The sequence below is a fragment of the Dama dama genome, chromosome 25, assembly GCF_033118175.1.
Source record: "Dama dama isolate Ldn47 chromosome 25, ASM3311817v1, whole genome shotgun sequence".
Lineage (NCBI taxonomy): Eukaryota > Metazoa > Chordata > Mammalia > Artiodactyla > Cervidae > Dama > Dama dama.
In genome coordinates this window covers 42763426-42791324 of record NC_083705.1, presented here as the reverse complement: position 1 = coordinate 42791324, position 27899 = coordinate 42763426, and the positions used below count along the sequence as shown (strand labels likewise).

The 27899-nt window shown below is 43.8% G+C and overlaps 1 protein-coding gene across 5 annotated transcripts in view; it reads left to right on the top strand.

The window, feature by feature from the left end:
• OSMR (oncostatin M receptor) overlaps positions 1–27899 on the top strand; it is a 61764-nt gene that overhangs the window by 27579 nt on the left and 6286 nt on the right. For all 5 annotated transcript variants that reach the window (XM_061129914.1, XM_061129912.1, XM_061129913.1 and 2 more), the window contains exons 4-13: positions 4342–4513; positions 9686–9955; positions 11214–11337; positions 11869–12020; positions 14151–14293; positions 17252–17405; positions 20655–20731; positions 22726–22948; positions 25588–25767; positions 26933–27037. In XM_061129914.1, the coding sequence (XP_060985897.1) occupies positions 4342–4513; positions 9686–9955; positions 11214–11337; positions 11869–12020; positions 14151–14293; positions 17252–17405; positions 20655–20731; positions 22726–22948; positions 25588–25767; positions 26933–27037 (1600 nt within the window). The remainder of the gene's footprint in view (positions 1–4341; positions 4514–9685; positions 9956–11213; positions 11338–11868; positions 12021–14150; positions 14294–17251; positions 17406–20654; positions 20732–22725; positions 22949–25587; positions 25768–26932; positions 27038–27899) is intronic.

Here is a 27899-nt window from a genome sequence, read left to right as displayed (position 1 = left end):
CATGGTGTCACAAAGAGTTGGACGTGACTTAGCAACTAAATAACAATAACAAATAAGCCGAAGGACAAGCGTCTTGACCCAGGTGCTTGCAGCTGGTCCAGGGACTCTGAGCTGGATCCCGGCTGGCACCGACCGCTCAGAACTCACCACATAGTCTCACCTTGGCTGGGTTCTGCCCTTGGCCTTTCTAGTCACATGCTTTATGGTTCTGTCCATGGCAGGAGAAGGCAGAGTAGAGTAACCACTCAAGCTTGGAAGAAGGCCTGGAGCTTGAATCAGGGAGGAATAAACTCACTTCTTGGGAATGGATCAGTGACCTCACTTGGACATCATGTAAATGCCAGTTTTTCATGACTTACTGATGTCTGCCAGGGCCAAATTAAACTTGCCACTTCAATGAATGAAAACAGCCCAAACACAAGTCATCACATTTTTAAAAGTCACTGAATTGATGCATTCAAGGAAAGTTTTATATCCTCCACAACACAGCTATAAAGACCACAAAGCACAACTTTGTGGTTAGACAGAATCCACACAAAGAGGGTCTGGGAGAAGCAGAGCTCATGACATATTAATGAACTGATGAAATCATTTAGCACATAGTTTTAGACTGTGGGCTCAGGTCCAGGCCTTGTTCAAGGCATGGGGCTATCAATGCTGAGCAAAACTAAGGAGATGGTCACAAAGTTAAGAGTGTCCTAGATGTAAGGAGTGCAGGTTGTTGACAATGGGCTATGGGTTGAGATTAGGCCTGACGTTCTCTAGCAGCTTGGAGGAAGGACAGCTGGAGTCAAAGTAGGAAAGAAGATTAGAAGCTAATTTAGAATGGAGAATGGAGAAGAATGTTCCAGGAACATCCAGCTGGAGTGAGCAGAGGCCCTGAGTGAAAGGGGCTGGGAGCTTTCAGGCTTGAAAGCATGGGGCACGTGGGGTGGGTGGGACAGGGCCAGGTGACTGCAGCTCTGGGGGTCATGCTCAGGTATGGTTTTTTATCCTGGGAACAGTGAGAAGGGGTGATGAGATCTGATTAAAACCACTCTGGTTCCACAGTGGGGAGAAGTTGGGAGAATTGGAGGAGGTAAAGTGTGACCAGTTTGAATTGAGCAGTGGGGTTGATCCAGAGGAGAAGGGCCTGGAGTAGGTGATAACAATGGGGAGGAGAGAAGTGACTGAATTCCTGAGGGATATAGGAGGCGAGATCCAGTCTGTGGCTTGTTTGCATTATGGCAAGGTCACCATGACTGCTATAATGTTCATATTATAGCAAGGTCACTGATTGACTAACAGTCAGTTTTTTGTACTGGTTTTTAAATAATGGGGAAAATGTACCCGAGATTGTGCACATTAAATAGTAAAAGTTGCATGGGTCAGGACCCCAAAACTTGTTAAAAAACAATGTTTTATAGGGATGTGCTGTGCTGTGCTTGGTCGCTTAGTCATGTCAGACTCTTTGTGACCCCAGGAATGTAGCCTGCCAGGCTTCTCTGTCCATGAGGATATTCCAAGCAAGAATAGTAGAGTGAGTTGCCATGTCCTTTTCCAGAGGATCTTCGCAACCCACAAATCGGACCCAGGTCTCCCGCATGCAGGCAGATTCTCTACCATTTGAGCTACCAGAGAAGCCCAAGAATACTGGAGTGGGTAGCCTATCCCTGCTCCAGGGGGTCTTTTTGACCTAATAATTGAACTGGGGTCTCCTGCAATGCAGGTGGACTCTTTACCCCCTGAGATACCAGGGAAGCCCTTTATAGGGGTAGGAATGCAACAAACTGAAACACTGTAAGCATTTTACAAATGGGAGTTCTGCTTAGAATGACAAAGGACATGCATGATTAGATGCCCTTCAGGTGGACTAAGCAGTTCTCCTTCCAAAATAGTGTTTGGTTCTGCCAAGGGCACCATTTAAGGCTGACAGCTGGGGGAGGGGAAGGCATAGTGGAGGGAAAGCCTCCAAGTTTGGTAGCTCTAGGTGGCATGTGGCATATGTATTGCCCCCTCCTCTTCACTGTAGGACTTGTCACTGGCCCTTAAAAAATGGATGCAAACTCAGTTTTCCCCATGAAGGGCAAGGTATCTGTTGTCCTTGTCTTACAGCTGTGGGGGCAGAAGGCAGCTATCCCACTGAGGAGCATCGGTGCTTGGAGTTGTGGTCCAAGAAGAAGAATAAAGCCAGTCCCTGCTCTTACGGTACCATATTCAAGTCAGGGGCTTGACCATAGATGAAATGCCACCAACTACCCACAGTAGTTGAGATTAGGCCTTACCTAAGGACACATATAGACTGAAAGTCAGGGGATGGAAAAAAGATAGTCCATGCGAATGGGAATCAAAAGAAAGTGGGAGTAGAAATAATCGTATCAGACAAAATAGACTGTAAAAACCATTACAAGAGATAAGGAAGTATGGGAGGGAGGGTTTGGGGACAATCAGTTCATTTCAGTCACTCAGTCGAGTCCAACTCTTTGTGATGCTATGAACCGCAGCACCCCAGGCCTCCCTGTCCATCTCCAGCTCCTGGAGTCCACCCAAACCCATGTCCATTGAGTCAGTGATATCATCCAACCATCTCATCCTCTGTCGTCCCCTTCTCCTGTCCTCAGTCTTTCCCAGCATCAAGGTCTTTTCAAATGAGTCAGCTTTTCGCATCAGTGGGGGAGAATGGATACATGGATATGTATGCCTGAGTCCCTTCACTATTCACCTGAAATTACCACAACATTGTTAACTGACTGTACCCCAATACAAAATAAAAAGTTTAAACAAAAGAAAGAAAGAAAGAAAGAAGGTGAGACTTCACTTTACCAACAAAGGTTCGTCTAGTCAAAGCTATGATTTTTCCAGTAGTCATGTATGGATGTGAGAGTTGGACCAGAGAGAAGGCTGAGTGCCAAAGAATTGATGCTTTCAAATTGTGGTGCTGAAGAAGACTATTTTGAGAGTCCCATGGACAACAAAGAGATCAAATCTGTCAATCCTAAAGGAAATCAACCCTGAATAATCAGTGGAAGGACTGATGCTGAAGCTGAAACTCCAATACTTCAGCCACCTGATACGAAGAGCCAACTTATTGAAAGAGACCCTGATGCTGGGAAAGACAAGGCAGGAAGAGAAGCGGGCAATAGAGGATGAGATGGTTGGATGGTCTTACCGACACAATGAACCTGAATTTGAGCAAACTCCAGGAGATAGTGAAGGACAGAGAAGCCTGGCTTGCTGCAGTCCATGGGGCCACAAAGAATTGGACTTGACTTGGTGACTGAACAACAACCATCATATGTAGGGGAGCTTGGGGAGAGGTGGGGGTGGGAAGAAACCAGAGGAAAGAGTAAGAAAAGCTTCATGAAGATGGGTGTAACGGGCTTGGAGGTTGAGACTAATTCCCAGTTCAGAGCAGGGGGATGGGGGTGGGAGACACTAAACCAGGGACACTACATGGGAAAACCCTGAGATGTAAAGGCACAAAGCTGTTCCAGCAGCATGGGGGCAAACCACCGGTTCTTGAGAGAAGAGTCCTGCAGGGGAGAAGCAGGTTGGAGTCAGACTGCAAATGGCCTTGGATGACAGGGTAAAGTGTAAAAGGAGCCACTGAAGTTTATTGAATTTAAGAATGAAAATACCAATGTTTTAGAAAGATGAAGACTAAAATCTATGCAGCAAAAGCAAATTACATTTCAACCTGGACAAGCTTCCTAAGAGCACAATGTAAGTTCTGCCTATGTGGTTGACATCTCTGGGTACTGAAGAGTGTGAAGGTGGGAGCTCAAGGAAGGCAGTGTGGTCCATGGGGCCACCACATCTGAAAAGACTAGAGACAAAAATGAAGGGGATCATGGGAAGTGATCTATTAACTTCTGGGCGACAGTGGAACTCCTGGGTACCATGAAGGACTGCCAGCTCTGCTGAGGTTTGATCTGATGAATATTAGAAAATTCTTATCAATCTTGCTTATTTTTAAAACGGTGCCTCAATTAATTCTCTAGTTTGCGAGAATTTTCTCAGCATGCTCTTTGTGACCAGAACTGTGTGTACACCTTCTTTCTCTGATCTTTTTCCCTAAGACTCAAGTGGTGTCTATTCTGTCTCTCACTTGATTCATGTGATCCCCCCTGGAACTGGAGGCCCAAAGAGATTGGGAGCCAAGTTTTCAATAGGCAGGAGGCTATGGCTGGTTCCTTGCTGAACCGTCGGAGTATAGGAACTGGCTGACTGGAAACAGACTGAGCTTGTCCGTATCCTGGAGTTACAGTGGACACTTAGGTGTGTGCTTTAGGATAAGTCCAGCCAAGCCATTTTTCAGGACCGCATGGTTATATGCTTCAAAGTTTTTCTCTTTATTTCTAGGGGAACTACAGCACCACTGTGATGCAGAACCAAGTCCTGCACTGGAGCTGGGAGTCTGAGCTCCCGTTAGAATGTGCCATACACTTTGTAAGAATGAGGACTATGGTGGATGATGCCAGGATTCCTGTGCCCAGGTTCTGGAGTAACTGGAGTTCATGGGAGAAAGCAGATGGTAAGAAGTGAGGCTGTAAAAGAGTGAGGGTGTTTACTGTCTAATATTTCTTGGGGATCAGTAGTCAAATGGTAGAAGTCCTTATTGAGGAACTCCAGGTAGATGCCAGCATTATTTATATTTGTCTCCTATTGGATCTAAAAAGCATGGCTGTGAGACTTGCCACTGGGGGATAGAGGTCTCAGGATTTTAATATTCTTGCCTGGAAAATTTCTTGGACAGAGGAATCTGGCAGGCTATAGTCCGTGGGATCCACAAAGAGTCGGACACAACTGAGCACATATGCATTGGACCCAAAAAGCATGGATGTGAAGCTTGCCACTGGGAGATAGGTAGAGGTCTGAGGATTTTCCCTCTGACTTTATTCATTGAGATAACTATGCAAATTCAGACAATGTAGGATTCATTTTCCATGTGTGTGAAGTATGTACATTATAGAATGCTGAGTGAACAGAGAAAAATATAAATTGTACATATATTTTTATTAGAACAACACAAAATGTGTATACAACTAGAGTAGAATTTGGGAAGCTTTTTCCATCCAGGACAAGATAGGAAATATTTTAGGTTTTACAACCCTACATTCTCTATCGGGGCTATTCAACTCCACTGTGGTAGCATGGGAGCTGTCATAGGCAGTGTGTAAATGAATGGTTGTGTTCCAATAAAACTTTATTTACAAAAACAGATGGTGGCTGGAATTGGCCCTTGGGCCATAGCTTGCCAACCCCTAATGTAGAGACAAGGGAGGAAATATGGAAAACTGGAAGTAATTCTTCATTTGAGTAATGAAATCATGGGTAATTATGTTTTAAATATCTCTTAATTTTGGTTATTTTGTTGTAATTAAAATTTAGCATTCTTCACAATTTCGTATGCTTCAGCTAAGCTATAGGTTAGCTGTAAAGCAATGTCATCTGATGCTCTCGACTATATACCTTGATAGGTTGTCTGAAATTTCCTACCAAGAGAATCATTCCTTAGCTAAGTATTTGTGCAAATGTAACTCAGACTGATAACACTTTAACCCACAAGAGACCCAATGGTTAGTTTAATACTAACAGAATAAAATCTGCTTCCTAGTTGCTGCTTTCAACACTATATGTATTTATACCAATGTTTTTATGTGTTTATACCAGTTGTCACATCTGCCCTAGGAAATACATAAAATTCTCATCTATTTTTCACAGATGAGGAAGTGGAGGCACAAATAGCTTTAAAAAAAAAAAATTAAGGTCATCAGGCCACTAAGTGGTGGAGCCAGAATTCTAACCTGGAAAATCTAGCTCCATAGGCCATGCTCTTAACCATCACATCCTATTGCTGAGAGACACACTTAGAGAAAAAGACAGAAAGAGAGAGATTAAAAAGATAGTAACAGAAAAAGAAAGAGCAACATTATCAACAACTTTGGTACAATGGACTAGGTTTCTCAAAATTGTAACCTCCACACTAACCCCAAAATTGATAGAAAAGCTGATTATGCCTGTAAAATTTTTATTAAATTATACTTGATTTATAATATCATGTAAATTTCAGGTGAATAGCACAGTGATTCAGTTATACATTTATATGTATTTTTATCAGATTCTTTTCCCTTATAGGTTGTTATATAATATCAAATATAGTTCCCTGTGTTATATACTAGGTCGTTGTTGGTTATCTATTTTATACACAGTAATGTTTATATGTTAACTTGAAACTCCTAATTTATCCATTCCCTGTACTCTTCTTTCTCCTATATGTTGGGTTGTTTTTTTTTTTTTTCTGTATCTGTGAGTCTCTCCCTGTTTTGGAAATAAGTTCATTTGTGTCATCATTTTTTCTTTTAGATTCACATATAAGTGACATCATATGTTATTTGTCTTTGTCTGACTTTCTTCCCTTAGTGTGATACTCTCTGCTGCTGCTGCCAAGTCGCTTCAGTCGTGTCCGACTCTGTGCGACCCCATGGACTGTAGCCCACCAGGCTCCCCTGTCCATGGAACTCTCCAGGCAAGGATACTGGAGTGGGTTGCCATTTCCTTCTCCAGTGATACTCTCTAGGTCCATCTATGTTGTGCAGATGGCATTACTTCATTCTTTTTTATGGCCGAGTAAAATTCCATTTATATATACATATATGTATATACATATATACACATATACATATATATATGTATATATACCACATTTTCTTTATCTGTCTCTCTGTCAATGGATATTTAGGTTGGTTCCATGCCTTGGTTATTGTAAATAGGCCTTCAGGGATCTTTTCAAATTATGGTTTTCTCTGGTGGCTCAGACGGTAAAGCATCTGTCTGCAATGCTGGAGACCTGGGTTCGATCCCTGGGTTGGGAAGATCCCCTGGAGAAGGAAATGGCAACCCACTGCAGTACTCTTGCCTGGAAAATCCCATGGACAGAGGAGCCTGGTAGGCTATAGTCCATGGGGTCGCAAAGAGTCGGACACGACTGAGTGACTTGACTTTACTTAGTTTACTCGGTATATGCCCTGGAGTGGGATTGCAGGATCATATAGTAGCTCTGTTTTTAGTTTTTTAAGGAATCTCCATATAGTTCTCTAAAGTGGCTATGCCACAGTGTTGGAGGGCTCCTATTTCTCCACACCCTCTCAGCATTTATTATTTGTAACTTTTTGATGATGGCCATTCTGACTGATGTGAGGTGATACCTCACTGTAGTTTTTTTTCTTTTTCATTGTAGTTTTGATTTGCGTTTCTCTAATAATGACACCACCCGTATGGCAGAAAGTGAAGAGGAACTAAAAAGCCTCTTGATGAAAGTGAAAGAGGAGAGTGAAAAAGTTGACTTAAAGCTCAACATTCAGAAAACTAAGATCATGGCATCTAGTCCCATCACTTCATGGGAAATAGATGGGGAAACAGTGGAAACAGTGTCAGACTTTATTTTTTGGGGCTCCAAAATCACTGCAGATGGTGACTGCAGCTATGAAATTAAAAGACGCTTACTCCTTGGAAGGAAAGTTACGACCAACCTAGATAGCATATTAAAAAGCAGAGACATTACATTGCCAACAAAGGTCCATCTAGTGAAGGCTGTGGTTTTTCCAGTGGTCATGTATGGATGTGAGAGTTGGACTGTGAAGAAAGCTGAGCGCCAAAGAATTGATGCTTTTGAACTGTGGTGTTGGAGAAGACTTTTGAGAGTCCCTTGGACTGCAAAGAGATCCAACCAGTCCATCCTGAAGGAAATTAGTCCTGAATATTCCTTGTAAGGACTGATGTTGAAGCTGAAGCTCCAATACTTTGGGTACCTCATGCGAAGAGTTGACTCATTGGAAAAGACCCTGATGCTGGGTGGGATTGGGGGCAGGAGGAGAAGGGGACGACAGAGGATGAGATGGCTGGATGGCATTACCGACTCGATGGACATGAGTTTGAGTAAAGTCCGGGAGTTGGTGATGGACAGGGAGGCCTGGCGTGCTGCTATTCACAGGGTCGCAACGGACATGGAGCGACTGAACTGAACTGAGCACGGCCCCACCCAGCATAACAAGTTTTCCCCTCAGTCAGTCTCTCCCATCAGGAAGCTTCCATAAGCTTCTTATCCTTCTCCATCAGAGGACAGACAGACTGAAAACCACAATCACAGAAATGTAGCCAATCTGATCACATGAACCACAGCCTTGTCTAACTCAGTGAAACTATGAGCCATGCCGTGTAGGGCCACCCTTGATGGATGGGTGATGGTGGAGAGTTCTGATAAAACGTGATCCACTGGAGAGGGGAGGGGAATGGCAAACCACTTCAGTATTCTTGCCTTGAGAACCCCATGAACAGTATGAAAACAGTTTGTATGGTGTTAGAGAATGTTTTAATTTCGTTGTTTTACATGTAGCTGTCCAGGTTTCTCAGTACTGCTTATTGAAGAGACTATCTTTTCTCTATTGTATATTCTTGCCTCCTTTGTCATAGATTAATTGACCATAGGTGAGTGGGTTTATTTCTGGGCTTTTGATCCTGTTCCATTGATCTATGTTTCTGTTTTTGTGCCAGTGACATACTGTGCTAATTACTGTAGCTTTGTAGTATAATCTGAAGGCAGGGAACCTGTTTCTTCCAGCTCATCTTTTCCGTCTTAAGACTGCTCTGGCTACTCAGGGTCTTTTGTGTTTCCATACAAATTTTTTTGTTCTAGTTCTGTGAAAGATGCCTTTGGTAACTTGATAGGGATTGAATTGGATCTGTGGATTGCCTTGAGTAGTGTGGTCATTTTGACAATATTGATTCTTCCAATCTAAGAACAGGGTGTAACTTTTCATCTGCTCCTGTCTTCTTTGATTTCTTTCAAGGCTGATTATTCCTAATCCCCAAAGTACTGGTTCTCAACTGGTTGTACACAGAATCACCTGGGAACCTTAAAACATAATCCTACCCCTCAGGCCACTCCACTTGGATGACCTCAGTGGTGGCAGTGTTAGAGCCCTGGTGGGCCAGAAGCCAAACTGAAGGGCATGAAGTGATCAGGGGGTAATGACGGGTTAGTGATAGGCAGAGGCAGCTCCTTGGGGAGTGGAGGAGTGAGTGGAGAGGAGGTAGGAGGCAGGCATGGAGGATGATGAGTGGCATATACAGAAGGAAGACAGAAGTGAAAGGAGATACTTGGGTGGCTGGGTCTGAGAAGCTGGAAGAGGAGTGATTTACAAGACGATTTGGAGATTATGAAGGACACGTGGGTCGGGAGCTGGGCAGAACCTGGTGGGTGTGAATGTGGCTTTGCTACTTTCAGGGCGAGTGAACTTGAGCTCAATCCTGCCTGTCCCGTTGCGGTAAGGCGGTAAGGATGACAAGACAGAAAATACATAAGCACTGAACATGGGACCTCCTACATGGCTAGCATCAGTAGAGAGCAGCTACTGCTATCCTGGAAACCGGCCGATCACCGACAATAACAGGGTCATCCACAGGGCCACAGGGCGACAGTCGCTGTGCTGTCTCAGCAGTGAAAACCACAGCAGTGATGTTCCCGTAACGATAAGAGTGATGGTACACAGGACTTTTTTGCACACAACAGAGTTTATAGATTTTTAGGTTCCTGTTTTCTCCAGGAGATAGAAAAAGCTAAGGTTATCTGTTGAGAGTGAGACAGGAGGTGACTGGTTTGAATTTGAGCCCAAGTCTCACTGAGCTGTCTCCTCTTGTCTTGCAGCCCAGAATTCGCTTGGAGATCATCCATTGTATGTTTTCCCTAAAGACAAGCTGGTGGAAGAGGGCTCGGATGTCACCATTTGTTACATTTCTAGGAACCATCAAGATAACATATCCTGTTATTTGGAAGATGTACTGACACATGGAAAACAACTTGATCAAAGTGTATGGGCATTCGAGTTGAAAAACGTTTCTTTCCTTAGGAAAACTGGGACCAATTTCTATTGTCAGGGCCAAGGCGTTCCAGAGGGCGTCGTTCTTTATGTCTCAAGTGAGTGGACCCATTCTCTGTGCCCACCCCCCTTCCCATTTCCCATGGAAGAGATCAAATCTCCTTTCCCAGAAGAAAGATTTCTACTTGTGGCCTCAGTTGACTTTTTTTTCCCCAAGCCTTCTAGGAGAGTCTCTGTCAAAGATACTCTGAAGCAATACTTGTTGGATTTCCTGTTGTTTTCTTGAGCTTACTGAAATTTTAGTCCTAGAAATTGAGTGATAAAAAGGAGAAAGTTCAGGTCATGACCTGGACAGCTGAGATAATATCCTGCCCTGTGTGAGCCACGCTGGAATGACCACAGGATGGCGGGGCGGGGAGGAGAGAGGCTGCAGGTTGGAGGGCCCTAGAGAGGCGGCCAAGGTCATGTCGGAAGACCCGGGTTTGAATCTTCTTCCCGTGGCTGGGTGCGCTGTCTTGGCCAAGCTTCCCCTTCTGCGAACCGGTCTAGTAATGGTTGTTGTGAGGATCACAGGAACACAGGCCACACACACAGGACTTCAGCAGATGAGGCCTTTGCTGCTCTTAACTGGGTGGTGGAGGGGAGAGGAGGCAGTGTTGTATCTCTCTTGTCGATCTGTGCACGCCCCCCCGACCTGCCGTGGCCTCCTGTTTTGTCTTGAAGCCTCTGCCCTCCCCCCACACGGTGAGGCGGCGCCTGCGGCTCCTCGCTCCCTGCTCTCCCTGCTTTCCCTGCCACGGGCCATCTCCGGGCTCCTGGACGCTTGCTCACCCAGACCCCTCGTGTGTCCTCTCAGAACAGCAGTGCCTCGGGGACTTGGAAATGCCACATGTACGTTCCTTAGAACTCTCAGCCTTCAGCTGCTGAAGTTAGCAGGTTCCCCAGATCTGGCTTCCCGGCCTCCTAAGCACAGCCCAGGCTCTTGAAGCCACAGCATCCAACACGAAACTACCAGGCAACACTGACTCCATTCATTCATCACTTTGCTCATTCTCTCTGCGCGTCGCCAGACTGCTGAGTGCTTACTGGCCAGCTCTGGGGCTACCAGTGCAGACCTCATACAGTCACTCCCACTGTCCCTGGTGACAGCCCAGCAAAGCACCAGGGAGGGAAGGAGAAGGGGCCGAGATGAGGTACCTGAATGTGACTTTCTGGAGCTGCTGATGCGCTGGCCTCTGTTGAAGTGTTCAGAACAACTCTGTGGCCTCAGATCCCCAAGAGAGCTTTTCATTTCCGTTGTGTTTCAGCAAAGGGCTTCTGCTCACTGTTTCATCTGCTTTTTCTTTGTATGGACAGAAGTGCTTGAAGAGCCCAAGGACTTTTCTTGCGAAACCCGGGACCTGAAGTCTTTGACCTGTACTTGGGATCCCGGGGATGACACTGGCTTGATTGGACTGCCTTCCTACACTTTATTTGAATCGTAAGTGAGCTCTGGTTACATTAGTGACAGACTCTCCCTTGTTTGAGGTGCTTGTGACAACATATCAAACATTTTCAACAAATATTTTCAGACCACCTTGCCAGGGTCAGGAAGAAATCCTTAAGGGGTCACAAGTATATAATACTTTCTATCCAAGTTTTGTGAAAGGAAAATGGAGCATAAAAATATTAAGACCATTAGTTGTGAATCTTGATGTGAAATAACTCCATATGGTGATCTAGATTTACCTAATTTCTAACTTTTTAAGAGTACCCAAAGTAGTAAACTAAGGAAAGTTTTCACAACCCACGAGGGGAAGTCAGCAATTCATCCTTACATATTTAACCACATAAATCGAGTTTTTTGAAACAGTATTTTCATCATCAGTATTTGCTGGTGATGGATCCATGCTGTTGTGTGGAACATAGTTTGAAAGCCACTGAATGTGTCCCCCCAAGGGATTCAGGGACACACATCTGTGTTGACAAAAGTGTAAACCCTGAAATTGTTGTGTGTGTGTTTTTTTTTAAGATTTTCCGGGAAAAAGACACTTTGTAAACACAGAAACCGGTGTGATTGGCAAGTAACTCAAGACTCACAAGAAATGTATAACTTTACACTCGTGGCTGAAAACTACTTTAGAAAAAGAAGTGTCAGTATTCTTTTTAACCTGATCCATGGAGGTGAGACTTGAGTGTAGCTCACTGTGGTCACTGGCATAGCTTTGTTTGACACATTGTGTGATCAAGTAAATGTGCTAGAGATTTCTGCCTAGTTCACATGCTAAGTGAAAGTTTTAGTTTGTAACTATTCTTCATGCCACGCTTCTCTTCACGGGTGCATGCATGGCCCATGGTCCCCATTATTTGTTTCTGTTGATGATGTAATAAATGCCGAGGAGCTTGCCTCCAGTTCAAACTAGAAATCTGACAATAACTTATGTCATCTCCCATCCCACAGGCCCCTGTCCCGCTCCTTCCACTAAGGAAATGACAGATTTATTTTGTGTGTGCTTGTGGATATATTCTCATTTCTTATGAAATCCTGTTTTTATTTTGTTTTAATGCATATCAGAGATATTAAGCTATATGTAATAATCCTAGTAATTGTTCTTATATAATATTACATTGCTAACACTCATATTATTCAGTGGTGCTGTAGTCCATTTAGTTTCACTGATATAAAGTATTTCATTGTGTAAATATACAGTATTTTATTCATGCATCTCCTTTGATGGGTTTTCAGATTGTCTCAAGGTTTATGCTCTTGGATACAGTGTTAATAAGAGCATTTTGATATATATATCCAGTAAACACCAATAATGGTTTTGTTTTGAGTGTATACCTGTACCTAAGAGTAGAATTGGTGAGGACTCAGAAAATGTAAATGTTCAACTTACAAGATAGTGCCAAATTCATTTCCAAAGTGGTTGTAGCAGTGTATTCTCTCCAAATCGGTATTGCCGCCAATTCATTTTTGAATTGTTGTCATTTCATTTTTGTCAGTTGAATGAATGGAAAGTGGTATTTTGTGATGGTTTTGATCTGCACATCTCTGAAGCTGGATATCTCTATGTTTTGATTACACCCGCTCCTCTTTTATGAAATGCAGAATCTTTAATCATGCTGTTCATTTTTTCCGGAATGCTTGTCCTTTTACCTTCTTAATTCTATACATCATTTAGGTTTCAGTTTAATTATCACTTCAGTCAGTCAACTAATTACAGGGTGATGCCAATCCAGTAGGCACTTCAGATCCAGCTGTGAACAGAATTGAGTAATTGCCCCTAATGAGTATATGTGCTGGGGGAGAGGGTGGAGAGGGGGGTGTGGAGACACACAGTAAATATATAAACAAGTTAATAGCATAACTCCAAGCATTGCTAGGTCCTGTGAAGAAGATAAAATTGAGGTAGGAGGGTAGAGAATGCCTGGGGTGCTGCTTCAGTTGGGATGAGGGCACTGAAGGGTAAAGAGGCAGAAAACCTTGACAGTATTTGGAGCAAAGGGAATGAGCTAGAAAAGGTCTTGGAATGGGAACGTGCTCTAGGTGTTTCAGGGACAGAAAGAACATCCTGTGTCTCTCCTGTGAGAGAAGGGAGCTTGGAGTGGTGGGCAATGGCCAGGTCACACAGCAGCTCTGGAAGGGGGTAAGATGGAAGGTGCTTTTATTTCAAGATATTCAATTTATATTTTTCAGTTCTAAAATTTCCATTCTTTTTTAAAAACTAGTTTTTTCTCCACTAAGAAGTGTTTTCCTTCTGTTCATTTCAGGTGCATTTACTTTTACCTCATGGATCTGTTTCAAAGTCTTTATTTAATCATTGTAGCTTCAAGGGAGTCATCTTGATGCATGAGTCATCTCGAGGTTGATATCTGTCGATTGACTTTTCCCTTTGAAATTGGTGGCATTTTCTGTTTTTTGGTTTTGTTTTGTATGTCAAATGATTTTGGATTCTATTCTTGCCGTTGTTAAAGTTACTTTGGCTAGACTCTGGATTCTGTTATATTCTCTTTGTTGGGCTACCTCTCCAAGTTTCGACTCCCCTCTACATTCTTCCTTGCTTTTGTTTAATTTTAAGAGTCCTCAGTTTCTTTTTATATTTTTTCAGAGTTTCTGATATAATCAGTGAGAGAGAAAGGCTGTAGCTGGCTTACTCCATCTTAGCTGCAAGTCTGGTTTTATTTGTTATTTTCTCAAAAATAAGCAAAAGTGCTTATTGAGTAAATCATTGAAAAAAATGAAGTGCCTATTTACCAAAGTCTTTTTGGATCTATGCTTGAGTTTTTTTATTTTTTAATTTATTTTGGCAGTTCATCCAGTGGCTCCCTATAACTTATTCCCCAAAAATGTCAGTGCTACAAATGCCACCATGACCTGGAAGGTACACTCCATAGGAAACAATTCTGCACTTTTGTGTCAGCTTCAGCTCCTTGGTGAAGGAAAAGTGATACAAGTAAGAGCTTAACTTTCTATTTTCAAAAATTTCTTTATGTCTGAACAGAGACTAGTGAATATAAAATCTCTTGAAATTTTTATTTCTGTGTGGGTTCAAATGGAAGGGATCATCTGTTTACAAGGTCCAGGAATATTACTCAACCACTAAAAGGAATGAAAAATGCTGGGCTGGAAGAAGCACAAGCTGGAATCAAGATTGCTGGGAGAAATACCAATAACCTCAGATATGCAGATAACACCACCCTTATGGCAGAAAGTGAAGAGGAACTAAAACACCTCTTGATGAAAGTGAAAGAGGAGAGTGAAAAAGTTGGTTTAAAGCTCAACATTCAGAAAACTAAGATCATGGCATCTGGTCCCATCACTTCATGGGAAATAGATGGGGAAATAGTGGAAACAGTGTCAGACTTTATTTTTGGGGGCTCCAAAATCACTGCAGATCGTGATTGCAGCCATGAAACTATAAGACGCTTACTCCTTGGAAGGAAAGTTATGACCAACCTAGATAGCATATTAAAAAGCAGAGACATTACATTGCCAACAAAGGTCCGTCTGGTCAAGGCTATGGTTTTTCCAGTGGTCATGTACGGATGTGAGAGTTGGACTGTGAAGAAAGCTGAGCGCCGAAAAATTGATGCTTTTGAACTGTCGTGTTGGAGAAGACTTGAGAGTCCCTTGGACTTCAAGGAGATCCAACCAGTCCATCCTAAAGGAGATCAGTCCTGGGTGTTCATTGGAAGGACTGATGCTGAAGCTGAAACTCCAATACTTTGGCCACCTCATGTGAAGAGTTGACTCATTGGAAAAGACCCTGATGCTGGGAGGGATTGGGGGCAGGAGGAGAAGGGGACGACAGAGGATGAGATGGCTGGATGGCATTACCGACTCGATGGACATGAGTTTGGGTAGACTCTGGGAGTTGGTGATGGACAGGGAGGCCTGGTGTGCTGCAGTCTATGTGGTCGCAACGAGTCAGACACAACTGAGTGACTGAACTGAGCTGAGCTGAACTGAACTGAAACGGAATGAAAGTAGGTCATTTGTAGATACATGGATGAACCAGTCTGTCATACAGAGTGAAGTGAATCAGAAATGGGAAAACAATTATCATATATTAATGCATAATGTGGAATCTAGAAAATGGTGCAGATGAACCTATTTCCTAGGCAGAAATAGAGATGCAGACATAGAGAATGAACATGTGAACATGGGGGTGAGGGGAAGGAGGAGTGGAATGATTTGGGAGATTGGGATTGACATATATACCCTTACTATGTATTAGGTTGGTGCAAAAGTAATCATGGTTTTGCATTATTGAATTTTCTGTTTGATATTAGAATACATTCTTAAATAAATGTGGTTATGATATGCATCATTTTAACATGCACTTCTCACTTTATGTTTTTTGCTAATGACTTATGACTTGCTATTTATTTTATATTTATTTTAGACTAGGGAAATGATGTTAGACAAAAAGCAAATTCAAGCAATTTTCTTATTAGAGTTCAAAATGGGCCATAAATCAGCAGAGGCAATTTGCAACATCAACAACACATTTGGCCCAGGAACTGCTAACAAGTGTATAGCGCCGTGGTGGTTCAAGAAGTTTTGCAAAGGAGACAAGAGCCTTGAAGATGAGGAGTGCAGTGACTGGCCATCAGAAATTGAAATGACCAATTGAGAGGATCATTTTACAACTACAGGAGAAGTTGCCAAAGAGCTCAGTGCTGACCATTCTATGGTAATTCAATATTTGAAGCAAATTGGAAAAGTGAAAAATCTCCATAAGTGGGTGCCTTATTAACTGACCAGAAATAACAAAAATTATCATTTTAAATTGTCATAATTTCTTATTCTATGCAAAAACAATGAACCATTTCTCAATTGGGTTTTGATATGTGATGAAAAGTGGATTTTATATGACAACTGGTGATGACCAGCTCAGTGGTTGGATCTAGAAGAAGCTCCAAAACACTTCCCAAAGCCAAACTTGCACCAAAAATAAAGGTCATGGTCACTGTTTGATGATCTGCTGCCTGTCTGATCCACTACAGCTTTCTGAATCCTGGCGAAACCATTACATCTGAGAAGTATGTTCAGCAAATCAATGAGATGCACTAAAAACTGCAGTTGCAGGCATTGGTCAACAGAACAGTCCCAGTTCTTCTGCACGACAATGTTTGAATGCACATTGCACAACCAATGCTTCAAAAGTTGAATGAATTGGGCTATGAAGCCTTGCCTCATCCACCAGGTTCACCTGACCTGTTGCCAACCAGCTACCACTTCTTCAAGCATCTCAACAATGTTTTGCAGGGAAAACGCTTCCACAACTAGCAGGAGGCAGAAAATGCTTCCAAGAGTTTGAAGAATCCTAAAGCAGAGGGTTTACGCTCCAGGAATAACCCAACTTATTTCTTATTGGCAAAAATGTGTGGATTGTAATGGCTCCTATTTTGCTTAATAAATATGTGTTTGAGCCTAGTTATAATGATTTAAAATTCATGGTCTGAAACCACAATTACTTCTTCACCAATCTATATAAAATGACTAGTGAGAAGCTGCTATATAGCCCAGGAAGCTCAGCTCAGTGTTCTGTGATAACCAAGAAGGGTGGGATGGTATGAGGTGGGAGGGAGGTCCAAGAGGAAGGGGATATATGTGTGTGTGTGTGTGTGTGTGTGTGTATAATGTATACGTATAGATGATTCATTTCATTTTACAGCAGAAACTAACACAGCTTTGTAAAGCAATTCTATTCCAATTAAAAAAAAAAAAAGATCCAGGAAATTAATCATAAACTTTTAGAATTTAGAGATATTTTTCGTCAAAGAACTAGTTGTACTCCAGGTCTAGATGTTCCATGTGTGATTTGGCTTTACCAGTGTGCTCACCAGTGCTTCTGTCTTCTTCTTCCTCCCCACCTCATCTTTCTTTCTTTTTTTTTTAAATCAAGCAACACAATATCTCCGTCAGGGTGAATGGCGAGTACCTCTTAAGTGAACTGGAGCCAGACACAGAATATATGGCCCGTGTACACTGTGCTTATGCCGACCACTTCTGGAAATGGAGTGAATTGATTAGCCAAAATTTCACCACAGCTGAAGCTGGTACGTTCAGCTCCCTGACATCCCAAGAATCTAAACTGACTGACAGGAGATGGGTGGGCTTCCCTGAGAACTTCTGCTTGTACCAAAAACTCAGGGCAAAGTATTACAGCAGAGGCTGAGTACCATCTTTTAAAAAAAAAAAAAAAGTGAATTTAATGCCTAATGAAATGTGGGAGGGAAGACATCTACCTCAGACATTTATTTGCCAAGTTATTTCTACTGAACATTTTCTCTGGGATTTTTAGTTTTCCAAAATGGTTTCTAAGCTCCTGGTATTGCTGGATTCCTGTTGGAATTGGGGCTCTGTAAATAAGTATGAACTTTTCATTCAGGCCTGGGGACCAACAGTAGCATTTGTGCGGAGGAAAGCACTGATCTCATAGAAAACAGCCTTGGGCTGTGTTTGGAAAGGTAGTTATCTGGAAACTTAATCATCATTGTTAGGTCGTTCCAGCGACAGCAAACTGGGAGCCTTCTCTTGATGCTCTCAGAGGTTGTTTCCTCAGTAATGACTGAACAGAGTTTTCCTCTCAAATAACTACGTCTTAGACCACAAGTATTGCCCAGGAGATGAGAGGGCCCAGCCCTGCATTCATCTCCTTCCAATCCCACATAATAGTCATACCATCGCCCAGTTAACACAGGAGGCAGCCTGGGCCCCTCGACTGGGGAGACGCGCCTAGTTTGCAGTTAATGAGCAGCAGAGACACAACAACAGTAACCAGAGCACCGAGTGTTCAGTGTGTGCCTGACGCCGCGCCAAGGGTCCCCGTGTTTTCCTCAAATCCTCCCACCGCCGTGCAGCAGGTCCTGGTAGTCTCCTCACTCAGTGGGTGAGGCCCGGAGGCACCCGGAGGATGAGGAGTTTCTCAGGCCCCGCCAGCAAGGGACGCGCTGACTCCAGAGCTTCCCCCTCACCCAGACTGCAGGCTGCCTGGTGTGTCTCTCGGGGGTGCTGTTACAGCCTGGCGAGCTTGTGGGTTCAAATCCGGGCTGTTTTGCTGCCTGAGGAAGGATTATATATATTTATTTGATTCCATCTTGTCATTCCTGTCTGTAGGCTGTGGAGTTTTCTTCTGTTTCACCCTGGAAGGGACGTTTTAAAGCGCTCTCACTGAGGGGGTAGCGAGGGCAGTGCCCCCCTGGGCTCAGAGGTGCTCAGTGGCCTCTTCTCCTCGTCAGCCCCTCGAAGAGTCCAATCATTTTGTTCTAGTCGTATAGACCCCCCAGGAATCCCTAGGGCAGAGAACCCTGTTCCTGATGGTAATGTGGTGTATTCCTCAGTTGTGGGCTTCCCAGGTGGCTCAGTGGGTAAAGAATCCTCCTGCAATGCAGGAGACACAGCAGATGCAAGTTCAGTCCCCAGGTCAGGATGATCCTCTGGAGAAGGACACGGCAACCCATTCCAGTATTCTTGCCTGGAGAATCCCACGGACAGTGGAGCCTGGTGGGCTATAGTTCATAGGGTCGCAAAGAGTTGGAGACAACTGAAGCAACTGAGCAAAGATTTGCTTTATCCTAATACTTTATACTTCAATATTGCTTTGCTTTGGGATTATTTTTTGCAAGTGTATTCCAAAATTATACCTAAAACTTAGTGGAAAGAAAAAAACTTTGCCTTTTTTTTAAAAAAAAAAAAAACTTTGCATTTTTGGTAACTAGTTTTTTAGATTATAATATCATAAGTCTGAAAATGCTTAACTTTGCTTTTGCAAAGTTAAAATCAGTTGAATCTACTGATGGTGAACCTATATTTTTTCAACTGTGATAACACTTTGCTCAATGCTGGCAGAGTCAATGTTTATATGTATTATAATCCTACTTAAGCAGAGTCACGGTGAGCAGAGATAAGTGACCCCATGGGGAGATACTGTAGTGACATAAATATGGATGGGGCACCGTCAGCTCTGCTGCTGTTCTCTTTTCATGCAGGTGGTCACGTACAAACCAGCAGTGGAAGATTCTGCCCTGAGCTTGAGGCCTCGTATGGTGCCTGAGTTTTCCAATACATTTTTGACTTAATATTGGCGTCTCTGATGGCTAGTTTAGCAAATTGAAATCTGCGTCTTAATAGATTTTACAAATATATGGCCACTTTATGTTGTGCTAGAAAGTGTTGGCAACTACAGGGGGTAAAAAGGAGTCTCTTCAATTTCAGAGATTTCCCTGGTGGGTCAGATGGTAAAGAATCTGCCTGTAATACAGGAGACCTGGGTTTAGTCCTTGGGTCAGGAAGATCCTCTGGAGAAGGGAATGGCAACCCACTCCGGATTCTTGCCTGGGGAATGCCATGGACAGATGATGAGCCTGGCGGGCTACCATCCATGGGGTGGCAAGGATTTTTAAAAATATACAGTCACCTTCATGTTGAATAGGAAGTGTTAACAACTATATGAAAAAAGTTTTTCATTTTTTAAAAAATTCGGTTGTTGGGGACTGTAAACTATATTTTCATAAAGCAGAGAATTAAAATTTTATGTTATGTTGCAGATCAGTTTCTTCTTGCACAGAGATATGTTGAATCCAGTCATAAATCACTGGTCTACAGTTTAGTGGCAAGAATAACAAGGAGGCAAGGTCTTCTAGAACAGAGTGGGGAGAGGCGGGCGGTGGGGGGGTGGTTTGCAGCCAGTGCCCCGAGGGCCCACACACAGGGAGCTGTCCCAGGCTCAGACCAGGAACTGGGGGATGGGCGTGCATGGGGAGGAGGGGGACAAGGAAGGGGTCCCAGGCTCTGACCGCAGCCAGTGGCCAGCCAGTGTGCAGTCAGGAGAACTGGGCTCCGCTTGAGGGTGTCTAGCTGCAGCCTCCACCAGAGGGGCAAGCAAGTAGCAATGGTTTGCTGTGCCTAGAAATTCTAGAAATGGGAAATTTGCCTAACTAATCTAGCACTGGACTGATGCAGGATTCTTGCCTAACTCACCCCCTAGCATTGGACTGACGCAGGGTTCCAAAATTCCTTGGTGGCTTCTAGAAGCTCTGAGGCTTGAGTTTCACAAAGGCCCCCATGTCATGTCCCGTTCCGATGTAGCAGCCCTTTTGTAAAGCACCTACTGTGTGCCTTCCCCTCGTGAGGAGTGAACAGTGTGGCCATGACCAAGTGGGTAGACATCACAGAGAGTGAAAAACCGAGATGTGGGCCTCAGGTCAGACTGGCCATGGTCACTTTACTGATGGAACTAGAGGAAGGTTGAAAGTATTGCTCTACATCCATGTGTGACCCAAGAGCTTTCCTTTGGTTAATTTCAGCTCCATTGGAGGCGCCTGATGTCTGGAGAGATGTGATGTTTGTGTCAGGACATCCAACGGTGACCTTGTTCTGGAAGGTAAGAGGCCAAAGGTTCAGGAAGACATTTTTGCTTGTCATGTACTTTTCACCGAGACTAGATACTGATGTAGTCTTTCGATTGGGAGGGCTCTTCCCAGGAATCCACTAGAATTTGTGACCTGGTTGGGGAATCCCTGCTCCGCATCCATACCCCTAACCACTGGACCAGTGCCTCCTTCCTCGGCAACCTCTTGCTTTGCCCAGGTAGCTGGTTTCGATGGTTAGAACTGCATCTCCTAACTTCCCCGAAGGCCTGCCCCTAACATCTGCAGGGCCCAGGGCATGAGAAGTGGATAAATATATACCATATTTAAAAATTATGAATATTTATATTTGAAAGTTATAAGTCAAGCTAAAAGATTGTGACAGAAATCAATTTAGTCCTTCTGTGTTGACTAACATGCCTTCATGACAACGTGGAAGGCCTGGTTTGTGTCAAGATGGTGGTGGTGGTGATTTAGTCGACAAGTCGTTGCTGACTCTTTTTGATCCCGTGGACTGTAGTTCACCAGGCTCCTCTGTCCATGGATTTCCCAGCAAGAATACTGGCTATGCTGTGCTGTGCCTAGTCACTCAGTCGTGTGCGACTTTGCGACCCCATGGACTGTAGCCCTGAAGGTTCCTCTGTCCTTGGGGATTCTCCAGGCAAGAATACTGGAGTGGGCTGCCATGCCCTCCTCTAGGGGATCTTCCCAACCCAGGGATCAAACCCAGGTCTCCCACATTGCAGGCAGATTATTTACCATCTGAGCCACCGGGGACGCCCCACTCAGAGCTCTTGAATTCCTCGTGTTTAGTGCTAAAGCATGGCCATGCTGGGGGAGCTGGCCCCCAGCCAGAGCCCACCCCACTTTTCTTCCCACCTCCACTCCGGTCCTCCCCATCAGGGGGCTTGTTCACACACGTGTGGATGCGCCAGTCTGTACGGGCAGGTTCTGTCCACACACCCCGAGCCAACAGCTGCCCCAGCCTGATCTCAGGTCTGGGGGTGCACACATCAAGGGGCACCATCTGGCTGGGGGTTCAGGCCTTGGGAGTGGGCTCAAGGTTGTATGGACAGAGAATTCTTTGCAACCTGGAGGATCATCTAAAAGAGGGACCGTGGGCCCTGAGTCTGGGGAAGCACAGCTTGGGGGCCAGGGGGTGACCCAGCTGGTGGAGGGAGGCATTCCAGGAGCCCAGCCCCCTCCTGTCTGGGGTTACTCCTGTCTCCCCTGCTCTGCTCACTGTGGTGGTGGTGGTTTAGTTGCTAGGTCGTGTCCGACTCTTGCAACCCCATGGACTGCAGCCCACCAGGCTCCTTTGTCCATGGGATTTCCTAGGAAAGAGTAGTGAAGTGGGGAGTTACTTCCTCCTCCTGTGGATCTTTCCAACCCAGGGATCAAACCTGCATCTCCTGCATTGCAGGCGGAATCTTTACCGACTGAGTCCGTACTCACGAAGTGTGTTTTAATCCAGGCTAAATAACCCCCTTCCTCTCGATTCCTTAACTGGTCACCCTTTGGACATGATAGGACTTCCCTGGTGGCTCAGATGGTAAAGCGTCTGCCTACAATGCGGGAGACCTGGGTTCAATCCCTGGGTTGGGAAGATCTCCTGAGAAGGAAATGGCAACCCACTCCAATATTCTTGCCTGGAAAATCCCATGGACAGAGGAGCCTGGTAGGCTACAGCTGATAGGGTCGCAAAGAGTCGGACACGACTGAGTAACTTCACTTTGGACATGATATGTTCCTAAGCTCACCCCCAAATGATCCTATTCTCTACTCAATTTTAGTTAAAATAGAATGTCTGATTTCAAGTGTGGTTTATTTAGAAGGTTATTTTCTGTCTTAAACTGTTTTAATTTGCTGTGCGTGTATGTGTGTGTGTGTGTGTGTGTGTGTGTGTGTGGATAAGGCAATCAAAGGAGAGAAAAGATGAGAAAGTAATCATTCAAACTCTCATTCAGAGGGAAGCCCATGTCGAAATGATTGTCCATATTTTTTTCAGCCTCTTTCAAAAGTGCATACCCACGGGAAGATCCTGTTCTATAATGTAGTTGTAGAAAATCTTGATGAACCATCCAGTTTAGAGGTGCTCTCTGTCCCTGCTCCGGCCAACAGCACAAAAGTAACCCTCAATCAGAGCTCTTACCAGATCCACGTCACAGCTCACAACAGTGTGGGCCCTTCTCCAGCTTCCACAGTTGCCGTTTCTGGACATCCTGGAAATGGTGAGTTTCTTTGGTTTTGTTTTTCTTCTCTAGGAACATGTTGATGGTGGTATTTGGTAGATATGGATACATTGGAAAGCATAGTTTGGAGAGACAAAAGATGTAGCTGCCAAACACTGTCTGTCATTTTCTTTGGGTCCAGGCATGTTGGCGGGTTTCTGGGACGGTCCTCCTCGGTGTGGGAAGATTTCAGCCATGGCTCAGGACATTTCCCTTCCAGGGATTCTTCCACTGATTTGGGAAGTTATCTCAAGTTTTATTCAAATAAATGCAACACAAACAAATAGTCCTAACAGAGTTAGAGTTGGTATGAACATGCTTTGTGGCTTATGGAATATGAGTTGCATTTCTTATATGGCAAAATATTTTGTCAGTCTTGGCCACAAGGAGAACTAACATCATCTTTCGAAAAGGGCTTTGCCAAAGCTGTGGAAGATAATTAAACACTTAGCCTGTGAAAGTCCAAACAAGGTGGAAATGACCTTACATGTATAATCAATAATGGTGTTACTGTCCTTCCTGGGAGAGCTATGAAAGGAGCTTGGTTGCACTAACCCTGCCCCCAGTGGTACACACTCTGAAACGCTGCGCACTTGGACACACCCCACAGACATCCTAAATTCATCTGTGAACCTTGCTATGATGTCACCCTTCAGTTACTGCTATAAAAATCGTCAGATCCTGCTTGTGGGGTTATGTCGGGTCGCTTTATACCTGTTATTCAGATTAGGCTTACATTTAGGTTAAATGGGCTAGATTGGAGGGTGTTATTATTTTGTCTTATTTACTTTGGTTAAGAACCATCCAGTGTGTGAAGTAAGAAAAAGAAATTGGGATTGTGCCACAGAAGAAAAACTAAGGAGTTACTTGATATAATCTTTGCTTTTGAAGAACTGTATCAGAGAAGGAAGTGAATGGTTGTATTCTGTCTTTATTAGGAACAGAACAGGAAAGGTGGGCATTTCATTCACTCCTAGGGGAGCTGATAGATAAAAGAACACTACCTCCAGTGAGGCTTAGCTCAAACAACTCTGCTAAACCCTCTTATCTGTTTTGGGGTCATCCCCATCTGTGGATTCCTACCCCGTCTTTCTTCCTCATGCCCTGCCTTCAGAACCTACTCCATCCCCTTGTGAGGCTCTTTCTAGCCTTCTGATATGGTCCACATTCTTATGTCTCTAGAGTGGATAAAGTCACTGATGTGCTATGAGACAGACCAAGGAGGTTCAGCCAATTCATGCTAAAGTGTGAATGACTGAAAAGATTCCCTTTTTCTTTGCCTTTCCCTTCACTTCTCCAGACATATTTGCAAGGTTAGAGAAGCAGCTTGGTGAGAGTTATGCTTTAAGTTTGGGGTGAAATTATAGTCAATGTGAATAAGTGGAAAATGTCTGCTTCAACAGGAAAGAGATTAGGGTCTCTGATGAGGAAAGACAGAGAAACTGTGTGGATAGGATAGACACAAGCCTTCGTGGGGAACCCCTGACCTCATACTTGGGGCTGCACGTTTGTTTGGATGCTCCCAGCTGGATGATAATTTGGTGCTCTGGAAAATGTAATAGCACTCAACAACATTCAGCTGTAATTAGAATTGCCAGATAAAAGAAAAGATGCCTCATCAAATGTGAATTGCAGAGAAACAAGAAGTACAGTTAGAGTGTTAAGTCCATCCCATGTCATACTTGCTTGTACCACACTGGCTGCCTCTCTGAACAGCTGCTTGCAGGCCCAGTCCTTGATCAGAGTCTGCTTTCACTCAACTGACCACCTGGGTCCACTGCCTTCTGAACAGTGGAAGGCTGTGGAATCAGCCTTGGAAACAGAAGTTCTCACCCTTCTAGATCTAGACTGTCCTGCATGAAGTCAGCAGAGCTGTAGTCCACTGAGACCATCACCTTTTGTCCAATTGTCAGATGTTAGGAAGACTACCCTGGTGCATAAAATACATTGAGGCAGCATCCTAGGTCATAAGTAGTGGCACATGCTTCCATAATCTGACTGAGTGCGTATGTGAATCATTTTTTCCTTTTTTTCTCTGTAATCACCTCAGTTTCTACCCCTGACATCTTGGAGACAGGAGTTCATTCCAGGGCAGCCAGCATTGTGTGGGGGAATAAGCTGACTTATTCAACAGATGATTTTTGAAAGTAGATCAAGTACCAGACACAGTTCTAGGTCAAAGGTCAACTACTTTTTCAGTTAAAAGGCAGAGCATAAATATTTTAGATATTAATGTAGGCACAACAATCATCATTTTCCAATCTGTGTTCTCTAGCCTTTGTTTTTAACAACACTTTAAAAATCTTAGAACTGTTCTTAGTAAAAACAAGCTTTTGAGGCTGGATTTGTTCCACCAGCGGTCCTGCCTGCTGATCCCTCTTAGGAGCTGATGTTTCTTTGGCTCTCTCAGGACAAGGGACATTTGAGGGGCGGGTGTGAATATTTATTGGGAGTGAGAGGTAGGAAAAACCTGATGAAAACATCCCTCCTACCTTTATCCTAAGCCCTGTTGCAATTACAGAGGGAAGGTTTGGACCCGCTAGATACACAGCACTTTCAAGCTTATTTTCTTCTTTAGATACTTTTGCAGAATGTCTGATTAATTAAATCTGAAGCATTGCCCTGTTTGTAACATACAGAAAATGTTGAAGAAGGAAGAATTAATGGTACAGAGGATGGGTTTCCCATGTCTTGGAAACCCCAATCCAGAAATGCCACAGGCTACGTTGTGGAGTGGTGTGACGGTCCCCAGAACCTGCCCTGTGTTCTCCAGTGGAAAAACCTAGGACCCACCACCACAGGCACAGTCATTAGCTCGGGTAAGAAGAACCTTCTGTATTACCATCTCGCTCCATCCACCTGGTTCAACTAGGATTTCTGGACCATCTCAAATACTCTGTGCTCATTGGTAACTCCAAATCCCGCGTGGGTCTTGGAGTTCAAGTTTTGCAGTGACGTGTCCTAGGTTTTGACATTTATATTACTTTCGCAGAGCCACCCAAATGTAAGGCTGGATAGGTGTTCATAAGGTTCATGAATATGTTCTAAGCCAGCAGTCTCAAATGAATAGCAAAGGAACTTTGTAACAGTCGTCCTGAGCGCTTTTACAAAGGCAAAGATGTGGATTTGGAAGACATAGAAGTAGAGTTGATGGGAGTTGATTATCAACTCCTTTAGTTTCAATGCATCTTGTGGAGCTTGGTCTCTTGCCGGCCCCACTGGGTTTGACTTTTCCAGGTTGCAAGTGTAGCAGTTTAAGGAGCCTTAGGTTGGTGACTTGAGCAGTGGGTTAGTGGCGCCATCTGCTGGGCATAAGGTGGAGATGTGGGAATTGTCAGTCCAGAGAGTGATGGAGAAGGAAATGGCAACCCACTAGAGCGTTTTTGCCTGGGAAATCCCATGGACAAAGGAGCCTGATGGGCTACAGTCCATGGGGTTGCTAAAAGTAGGATATGACTTAGTGACTCAACCACCACCACTCCACCACTTGAGGGTGACTGATGAGGCCCAGTGGGGTCATTCAGTGGCTGGCGGGAATGAGGAGGAGTCTTCCCTTGTCTTGAGCAATGTTAGAGGTGTGGGGTGAGGAGAAAGTGAGTTACTGGAAGCAGATCTTTCAGGCGTTTGCCTCTCATGGGCAGAGAAAAGGGTGAGTCGCTGACGAGAGATTTAGAGTCAAAAGAGAGTTTTACATGGTTTTCTGGTTTTTGTTGAATTCTGCACCCAGTTTTGTGCACACGGATAAGGGCATTTTGAGAGCTCTTAATCGAGAGGATGATGTAGAAAACAGTCCCCCTTTGTCAGAAATGCTGGAGGATTTCAGGGCTCAGGGGAAGGAGGGAAGATGGTAGAGGTGAAGGGCAGAAACTCCGAGGAGGAGGACTTTTTAAGGGGACCCAAATTCATTTTTCATCCTTTTCCTTTTCAGAGGTAAAGAGAATGTCATCCTGTGTTATTGACAATCTGTTGACTTTTCTTCTCTAGGTGCTTTTAGACCAGGGGTTCGCTACAACTTCAGAATTTATGAAATTTCTACAAAAAGGATGGCCCATTTATTAGAGAAAAAAACTGGCTATTTAGAGGAACTGGGTAAGTTTAAAGCATTTACTGTGTCCATGGGTAGACTTGTTCAGGACAACCCAGAGACTCTCTGCTTCAGCTTTAGGAAAATTACAGCATCTTTCCTAATTTTCAGTGTGCTACTTATTCTGACCATTGGGTTTTTTAAAACATTATTTTTAAATCGTAAACATAAAACATTTTCATTAAAGACAATTCATGAAATGTTATGCAAAAGAAGACAAAACTCTTGCTGATTTTACCACCCAAGGGCACATATCCAGAGTTAATGTTTTGTGTGTGTCCTTTCTCAGTATAGGCATACACTTTTATATAAAAATCAGATCTTACTGTATGCAGTTTTGTAAAGTCCTTTTTGACTCACGTCACTAAGTAATATTTAACTTATCAGTCATTATGACTGCAAACTGCCTCATGGTTTGCATATGGCAAATCACCCATCTTTGGACTTTTAGGATGATTAAAATTTTTTTCAATTAAAAACTATAAAATTCACCCTCAATTTTCTTGCAGTCTCTAATATTCAATCTCTCTCTTTTTCTTGGCCAAATCCCCTTTAGCCTCATCTGACTCACCATCATTTTAGCTGAATCTTTGTCCGTTGCTCTGATAATGGTTTTCAAATAAAGTCCTAGAGGTAGAAGACTCGAACCAGAATGTTTGAACTTTTTAAATACAGTTTTACAGTTTTTAAGACTTTTGGCAGATAAATACTGTGAAATTGCTGCCCCTTTCAGACATTGTACTTTAATTCCACCAGCAACATGGGCAAGTTTTGATCCTGTCGTGTGGTTGCTTATTTAGCTTCTTGGCGTCCAGTCTCACACCCGCTGGGAGCTGGGCGGCTGGGTCCTTGGTTACCTTGCATCAA